Source organism: Stylophora pistillata, chromosome 2 (genome assembly GCF_964205215.1).
Source record: "Stylophora pistillata chromosome 2, jaStyPist1.2, whole genome shotgun sequence".
Classification (NCBI taxonomy): Eukaryota; Metazoa; Cnidaria; class Anthozoa; order Scleractinia; family Pocilloporidae; genus Stylophora; species Stylophora pistillata.
The window spans coordinates 29,441,393-29,451,004 of NC_142520.1; the positions used below are offsets into that span (position 1 = coordinate 29,441,393).

General features: G+C 36.8%; 1 protein-coding gene across 4 annotated transcripts in view; it reads right to left on the reverse strand.

Annotated features, from left to right (window-relative positions):
- Positions 1-9,433, reverse strand: part of LOC148738252 (uncharacterized) — a 72,539-nt gene extending 63,106 nt beyond the window's left edge. For 2 of the 4 annotated variants that reach the window (XR_015997044.1, XR_015997043.1), the window contains exons 1-3: positions 9,213-9,433; positions 6,264-6,342; positions 73-3,632 (exon numbers count right to left, since the gene is read on the reverse strand). Coding sequence is in view for 1 of the 4 variants with exons in the window: in XM_088750339.1 (XP_088606465.1) it covers positions 3,441-3,566; positions 6,264-6,342; positions 9,213-9,337 (330 nt within the window). In the remaining 3 variants the exon portion in view is untranslated. Of the gene's footprint in view, positions 1-72; positions 3,633-6,263; positions 6,492-9,212 lie in introns of those variants that run through there. The other 2 variants (XM_088750339.1, XR_015997045.1) reach the window with 2 other exon arrangements.
- Positions 9,434-9,612: the final 179 nt, after the last annotated feature.

Below are 9,612 nucleotides of genomic sequence, written 5' to 3' on the forward strand. Positions count from 1 at the left end.
ATCAGATGCTAGCAAATCTTGCGGAGGTTTCGATAGCTAGTTCTACTGAGATTGAAAAACGTTTTTACGTACCTTGGCGCCTTGTCGTTAAGATATGCGCACTGAAACTGAATCATTCCGAACTAAAAAAGTTTCCACCACTGAATCACACGCATAAGTTACACATACATTTACGCTCTTCTGGCTTTGCGATGTTACGCAGCAAGCCTCTAAAGGTGCTTTAGGACAAGGACGCTGAGAAGGGAGAATGTACGGTGTCGGTTAGAGTAGGCGCCATTTTGGAATTCTTGTCGACGTCACCACATATCCAGTTTGGCTTATGCGCGTGCGTTGTCATAGCCATGAACCCAAGCTTCTCAAAGGGAAAATCTTAACTTCAGTTGCACAGACTGCTGGCCAGAAGTTGATCCCACCCGGAAGTTGACCCGTATCCAACAACGGCTATTGTTACCAAATTGGACCCGCCTTCCCTGATATCTGATATCACTTCAAACAGCTTAAGACCACAGACACTTTGAAATGACTGTATTGCAATTTCTTTTTAATGAGGTTGCAAATTCATAGAAGGTATTCGTGTACTCAGCTAATCCAGATCAGCGGCTCAAATCTATGACTAATTATTTGAACAAACTTGCTGAGATTACTGGCACTTAGGAATCATTTGCACTAAACGGCTCTGGAACTGAATCGTCCTTTGGATAAGCGTCCTCTATTAAGTAAAGTATAATAGTGTATGTCAATGAGATATTTTGAGGGAAAAGCCTCCATCTTAAGATGAAGATCACCCATTTAGGGCTTATTATATGTAGTCTGAAGAAAAAGTAACTATTGGCTAATTGGAGTCATACGAAGGATGTTTTAGATGTTTTTTCCGCTTCATCTTTTTCAATCCTTCGTGTCTTCATCCAGCACAGAAGCGTTAAATGACGTTATAGATAGGTAAACGATAGTAAATGTGCGAGGAATAAGGCACCTTGCTACGTGTATATTCTTAATATTATTGTCGTCATGCATACCTTAGGTGATTTTCAATATGGCGGGCAAATTTGCTATTTATCATCTTCTGCAGAATTTGGAAATTTCAACGATTTGGATGGTTTAAGTACTTGATCTTGAGACCTTTAAGATTCATACAATATGAAGGAGTTATTATTTAGGGTTTTCAATAGCTTTGTATTTCTAAAGGAAACATAATATTAACTGGCTGATTGGTCGGCTGATTGGTTCGGTAGGTCATGTTTTGGCGGAGCTTTCTGAGTGATCGGACATGGAGGACGTCTGACTAGTAGCATATTATGCTTGCTGTTTGCGAAGTTTGAGGTGTTCCGTGCTTATGATTCGTCTCATCAATCCCTTCAAAGTCCATCCATGGGCCAAAGAGGAATTTGGAGAAGAAACATGAACCGGTTGCTGGTTGCAGGCATCAGCGATCAACAACGTCTTACTCGCTATGTCTTGACACAATTTCTATTTTCAAATCAGAGGCAAACAACAAGCCAACAACAGGACATTCAGTGCAGATGCACCGGAAGGCAAACATACAACACATTCTGTGGCAGTCATCAACTCACAAAACAAACAAACAAAAGATGTACACAGCCTTCGGGAATTACCAATTAACAACAGATGGTAACATAAAAATGTAAACTCTTTTCTTACATTCACTAATTCCCAACATAAGTACCAATAATAGAAAAAGATTGACATTAGTTGGCAATTTATAGCGCAAGCCAAGAAAATAAATGATGAGAAAAATGACTAATTAGATCAATTGACCGTAAATAACATCGGGTATAAATTTATCTAAAAAATGGAAAAAAAGTGAAAACCTCCTTATATGAGGTCGATTTGCCAAGAGCTTTCAGACAAAACCAGTTGAGTTTTAATTGGTTTTCACACGTCTCAATGTCAATACGTGTGGAAGCCAACTTTCCCCGAATTATGATCAATGCTATTATAAACAAACACTGTCATAGATTGATAAACTTTATAGCATACAAACAATATGTACAAAAAAGTTTGTGCACTTGCAGCAAATAAGTGCATAATAGCCTTCTATTTGTTGGCTACTAATGGTTTCCCTCGCTATCAGTCGCATTCGAAATTAAACATCAAACTCAAACTATTTTTAGCATCCATGGGTAAATGTAGAACCCATGATTACAGATTTATTGCATTCAGTGTTAGTTGTTTCCAGTAGCTACGCGATTCTATTATTGGAAAACACAACAGTATCTTAAATGAAAGGAGGTCCTAACCATTTCATCATCTATCGAACTTTTACCTCCCAGGAGAAACCAATTTCATTATCCATATATTTGTTCAAACAGAAAGCTAATGATAAGTAAGGAAAACATTATATTGACTGGATATCAAACCAAGTTCTCAGAACCAATTACAACAGATGTATGACATATAGTGTAAAGAACTTATATTTACATCTTGAGTGTAAAATAGTCCGTATCATAACTCTTGGGTTAGTTCGATCGACAAGTTAAAGAACGTTTAGGTTTTGGTTAAATTTTTTTATTTCGAGAGTTCATAGTTGCATTTCAGTATCACAACAATTTCTTTGAGAATGGGACGTAGCAAACGAACTTTCAACATAAGAGTAAAATGTTTTGTACCATTTGCTGTTGAAAAAATTCAAGATGGTGCAACCAATAAGCGTAACGAACGAATTGTGGCGGCATCTGTGCTCAAATATTGAGGAGCAATTAGCAAGCGCTACAAAATTTCATGGATTCTGCCAGTAAGATTTGGACTGAACTGAATCTGTTGGTGGTGTACATGTTCAAAAATATCGGCCTCTGTAATTCTGTTGACAACCCTCTTTATAGTCTTGGTACACCAATGTGATCAGTTATCGATCGTGTCCGCGAACGAAGCAGACCTTCACATCTAGACCAGCATGAAATCGACTCCTTTTTACAACCGTTACAAACTAAAGATATCAGCACGGATTTTTGCAATACATCAAATGGCAAACTTAAGTCTCCACTCTCACAATAGAGATGATATTGCAACGGTGTTACCCGTTCCATAACTAGCAAAACCGTTCAAGAGACCAAAACAATCTCGTTCGCTGAAAGCTTTATTACATAATCTATGTTTTCGTTCGTAGAAAACAAAACATAACCATAACAGAAATTACTAAATAACATGAGACAAAAGAATGAAAGAAATGCACGACTTATCTTTATGGTCATTTGTTTTTGAGATTATGTCTTCACTCCAAGAATTCAAATGTGCGTAAGCTCGTGATCTCTTCGAGGCACAATACCTCATCTGTTGTTCGTCGGGATAGGTTATGTTTAGTTGTCAAAGACGTCCTCAGCTAAGTACCTGAATGTGCAGGACTTTAGTGCTTGGATTTTCTCCAGAGAACATTTCAGTTGCTTTGAGTTCGTTTGAATTTCGCTTGAAGCCATACGCGCATTTCAGTTTACTTCGCGTTGAGTTCCGGCATAGACCAAGCTGACGCTCCAAAGCTTCCTCCGCGTGGGTCTACCATGAACAGATCTGAACAGTGGGTGCATTTTAGTGCGCACACGTTTTGGGCGTCCCTGATGTAAAAATAATTCCTCGCATAACATAAAACACAAGTCACTGCTCCTCAGTCGGACTTTGAACTGAAAAAAAAGCACTGGGGATGGTTACATAAATTATGCAGCGTATTGCAAATGATGTAATACACTTCATCCTTACGTCATTTTATTATTTGACGGCTCCTTCGTGACTGAATAGACCTTAACCCGAGCAATGACGCAGGGTCTGAAGTGAATAAGTGACAGTTTTGATTAAAAAACAGTCAGAAATAAAACAGAATAAAAAACGCTTCGAACTCCGAAGGTCCGGCTCATTATCTTCTCAAGAATAGTAACAGCTAAACTATCTTGTCTACTACAAATGAACACGTAATATCCTTGTCGTTTACCAATCATTCAACCAAAGCGACATAAAGTACTCCTTGTCGCTTCGCTTGTCTCGGTTACTGACGATGGATTTATTTTACCTGTTCAAAATTGTCTACGAGAGACATCGTCAAGTTTGACTTAGATCGTAAATTCATTCTACAATTTTTGTTTCCAAAATTCCGTTTTCTTAAGACTGTCTCTTCTCTAGTTACCAGCATACGGACAAGGTTAAGGACTTAGAATGAAGTAAGAATTGTGGACAATCTGCGTCTTGGCTTCCTAGAAAAAGAGCTAAGCTATTCAAATTCAAAGATATTTTGGAAATACCACTCTTATTGAACATTATTGAAGTCTGCAAAATGTCATGACAAATGAATAGTTTGAACAACTAAAACCTGCTTTTTGAAGAAAATAACAAATTTTGTAGCTAAATAGATCAACATCATATTTTCCCTTGTGAGTTGATGTTGTAACTTAGGATATGTGATTTTATCTTAAGAAATAAAGATTATGTTATGTTATGTTATCAGTATTGTATTTCAAATGACTTCACTAGCCCATGCATTTTCATGCGTAACTGAACGATTATCTCCTTTAGGGATTAATAAAAATCGATAGGACCTTGAGACGAATGGAAAGTGTAGTGTTGGTTTTGCGTCGACGGAAAAATTAAAGATATCCAAGAAACAACGGGATGCAACAGCAAACGTATGAAACAAAGAATTGGGACTCAAAATTAGGCCAAATTAAAAAAATCTATGTCCTTTTCTTCCTGATTGCTCTTCCCTGACAGATTTCTATCCGTAACTTTTCTGCTAACTTATTTAGTTGCAGAATAGGTAATCTAAATCTTAAAACTAGAATTTATGTAACACTTGTTAAATAAATTTTTGAACAAATGCGCTCAGTAATCTGCCACACTTAAATGGCTGTGTCTGTGGTATGGAACAAAATTCTTCAGACCACTTCAATACTGATTACCAAATTACCCTAACACGAAATGTTTGATTTCATCACGATCCTTGGGTGAAAAATATGAAAATGTTTTAATATGTTAAGACAGAAGCTAATAACCCAGAAGCGTCTCAATTCCCCTATATTGTCTAAAAACAAGCTGGGCTTTATTACCCGGCCAATCAGAAGTAGGGGTGAAATTTTTGCGCCCCATATATTTTCAAACAGGAAAAGTGCTTCAAATGATAACTTTTTGGTTTGCATCCCCCTATAAACATAAGTTTGGTCGGTTCTCTAAAATATGATCGAGTTTTTGGTCTGAAAACTGCAATTTGATTACGTATTCCCGATTAGTACCGTGGTAAAGTTTCACTTATTACCCATTCAGTAATAATTTAAGATTTATAAGGAAGTAAATCTTAATGTAACTCGTCAAGAAGAGTAAAAACGTGGGGTATTATTAGGATGTGCACATTTTAGCCAATAAAATTTAACTCGAGTGTACACGAGAAAAAATAACATTTCATGTCAATTCCTCTTTAAGGCTGTTTATAAGAGCCCGCGATCAACTGGTTTTGCTTGGTTTCCGACCAACACAGCGTACAAATGTACAGCATGCGCAAGGGATTACTTTTGGTCGGTCGCGCGCCAAATTCCCGCCTAAAACTGTGAAGGTAAACACAAGAAGCAACCGTTGTTCAGCGAAAAAATTCAGAAGAAAATGAAACGTTCATAAAAAGTTGTTTAAGGAAAACTTGAGGCTTTTCGAAGACAAAACTTTCTTATTACTGGCATCCCGTTGATTGATAATATTTGAGAAACAAATTGAAGTCGAAGAGATGGTTTTGTGAAAGATGAAAGATACCTAAGTAATAGCGAGACGCAACAACAAACGTATTTAACACAGAATTGGTTTTCAAAATTAGACTAAAAAATGGATATTTTCTGTGTCCTTTTCTTGCCGATTATTCAGAGGCAATAGGGCGTCATCCCCTACGATGCCGTAAAAACGAACACAATAGTCTAAATTAGAGTTCAAATAACTTTCTAACCAGTTCCTTGTAAAACATGATCGTGTTGTTTTGTTCAACGACACAAAACGAAAAAAGATAAATATAATCTTCATTGGCATCATAAACATCTTCGAGATATCAGTCTGAATTCTTGACCGTCTCTCATCACTTAATCACCAACCAACTGATTATTAAATGGGACCTAGTTGGTCATCAGCGTCACACATGACTGTGAACATGAGTTCTCAACAACAGTTAAGTAAACGAACATTTCATGATGAACTGCACGATTTCGTCGTCTGAATTTTTATTATCATTCATAATTTATTTTATTGATCAAGTCGTACAGAGCGTGATCAGCATGATATAATCTCGTTACCTTGTACTCTAATTGTCTTTCTTGTGGTTTTGCATTTGACGTCAGTTTTCGCTCAAGTGCTTGAAGATTAGACATCCACCTGGTTTAAATGAAAAACATTTTTGGTCGTGCTATTTGTAGTTTCTCTACAACCATCTTTCCCCAAGCCTCTTACTGTCGTCTAAAAGGTCAAGCCTTTCTAAGAAACCTCCGTGGTGAAGGCACAATCAATCTACTACACTTCATCGACAGTCTGTTTTGTGGAACAATCAAAACTTTCCACGGGTAAAAATTCTTTAAAACTTTCAGGTTATGAAATGGGAAAATTTTCAAAGGTAATTCCCATGATTCTAACTATTAATGACCCTTTCCATTTTCCTATAAATCTTAGTCGTTTCCAAAAAGCGCCACTTAGGGCGAGTCAAAATACAAATAACGAGTAAAAATACTCAGCGATACTACACAACAAAACGTCTAATAAGTTATTTATTATCCAACACGCCAAACTGTTATTTCAGTGCGGACGAATTTTGCGGATATTTATCTACGGGGAGTGCGTGACAGAAGTTGCGAAACGGAACGGAATTGGCGCGTCGTTGTGTTGGTGTTTCTATTTTCTTCATTAAATGAAGAAATTTTCTGGTCGTCAAGCTGTTTTTCTTGGTTCGATTCATCTAATGAACTTGGATCTATATTTGCCAGCCATTCTGACTCTTCGTCGTCGGAAATATGATTCAAATTGTCCGCCATTTGATTTTTTTTCGTAACTACAATCCAATTCTTCGCTTGCGCGATGCGAGAAAACATGTTTAACCGGTACTCTAGAATAGACGAGTACAAATACCGCGTGATATTTGTACTCGTCTATGGCGTTATTTGTACTCGTCTAGGTGTAGTTGGATAATAAATTGAGATAGTGTCACTTAACATCTTAGGCGTGTGTAGAACTTCACGGCAGCGAGGTTGTTCCCCTTTAAGATTAGGGCTAATGTACCCATCGGTTTTAAATCCAAAAAATAAATTGGCGTTTTGTTGTGTATTCTTTCTATTTCGAAGGGGTGCCAGTCTAAAGAAATTTTAATGTTCGCATTGTTTCAGCCAAAGTGTTATTTGCTTCTAGATTCAGTCTAAAGATAAATTTTTGCTGACATTATCTCCCGATGTAAGCATTACTATTTAGGAAAGTCGCCTATAAATAGGTCTGCTTGTAAAGTAGGCACTATAGTATTTCATAAACGTACAGATCTTGTAAAGAAGTCGCAAGCAGATCAATATAACATAAACGTCTTTCTCACACATATCGTTGTTTTACTTTTGTCTATTGGATTTTATTTCCTGCCTTAACTCTTCAGTAAATTATAATTGTGTGTAAACTGTTGTTAATTATTAACAACGCGCCATCATTGAAAAAGTCTCTGATAACACCGCTGGCCTATTGAAAGGAAAAAACAATGCAAAATATTCAGCTTCTGTTAAAATTTTACCAAATATGATAAATCATTCGACCTATTCGCCTGAATTTTTTTGCGAAAAAAGGGTACAACATTAAAAGTCTGATGTATTCGAGTTTTGGGGAAAAAATGCAAGTGAACAATCCTAACTCTTCGCACAGGAATAAATAAAAATGTAAGCGATGGCGGTTGCCTAATAACTACCTGCAACATTCCCTTCAATATTCATTTCTATAATTTGATCATTTTGGTCGAATAAAAATTGGATGCAATTTCAAGAGAAAACATTTAATCGCTACCCTTGGCATTTTGCTCCATTACTGCAAATGTAATTTGCGAGAGCTCCACGAAGAGCTCCAGTTAAGACAATCTGGGAGAATATTTCTTTTTCCCAGTATCTTCTAGCACGATGTGGCCTGTTCTAACTTTAAAAAAGGCCACTTAGAGTAATATCAGAAATTTCCAGATACAGTGTAAAGACACATTTTATGTCATCGAATGCTTTACCATGAGTCACAGCACCAAGGTAGAATGAAATTAAAGATGGCTGAAAGTGTGCCCCTTTTAACCATTTTCGACTATATATTTAACCATTTTAGATTATATCAAAATATGGGTTTAAAAAAGCAAGTTCAGACAATCTGTCCCTTTTTTTCGACGTACCTAGAAATTGATGAGCAAGTTTATAACGATTTGTACGTTTTTACAGGAGGTGATGGTTGCAGGAAGCTGGCAATACCGTACTCCAATTTACTTACTGAATATTGAGGTTATAAAATCATAAAGCTGAAATGGAGATAATAGGTAAAACTACCTAGATCAATTTGAAAACTTGCAAGCCAACATACGTGATACTTGCCGAGAAATCGATCTGTTTTTGCCCCGGACTCTTAATTCCTTTAGGCGACGAAAGGTCGTGCCCTAAAATTAGTGACCAAAAATGGCGCATGTTACAAATCATGTTCTTTTCAAGTTCGTCCGTCATACCTGCAAGATACCCAGCTGTGTTGTCCCTTGGTTTAATTCTAATCTTATTTCTGCGTCCTCGATTGAATAAATGAATAATCTGAAAGAGAGTGTTTTTTCTTCGTTGATGCTGTAAAGCGTGTTCTGGCTTTAAATTTAAATAAACGGTATAGATTTTAAATCCGCCCTGTCGGAACAACTTCTCTGCGATAGACTTAGAGACCTCTTATAGACCTATAAACCTCTCAAAAGCTAACAGTTTTTTTAATTTTTACTTAAGGTTAATCAAATGGTTTCAATTAGAACCTGGAGACACGGAATTTTTCAAAAACGGAGCAAACTTGAATATGCAATTTCTAACTTTCAACACCTTGATTTTCAAGCTTTCACCGGACAAAAGTACTGTTTCTGTGTTTGTTTTCTTTTTTCTCTCCTAAGCGCAGCTCATAGTGTTGTTTTCTTGGAGCTGCACTTAAAGGCTTTTCAGTCTTGGCATGCGTGGGCTGGGTAATTGCCATCTGGGAATAAATGAAACTGAAGTATTTAAGCTTAACTCTTGACAGCAGTTGTTTGCATTTCAGTTTCGTTGTTACTCTGTTTTCCGGTTTCTCTCAACATTTTACTCACCGTTTTAGTAACGTGATCAAAATAGCGAATTATAATTTTCTTGGTCCTCATTTTTTAATTAATCTCTTTAGAATAACATTGACCTTCTTTCTTTCCCACTGTTTATAGCTTTTTCAAGACGTCATACCGATCATGTATATAGCTTTAGACGTCACGAGTAAACGTTGTGGGTTGGAAATCCGCATTTACCACAATTGCCTCGGCTGAAATTCCTTTTCTGTGTCATTATCCACACGAAATACAAAGACAGAACGTGACGAACACGCTATTAAAACCAGCATAAAAAATGGTTCAAATGTTTTTCTTTTGTTGCCATTTTGTTTGGT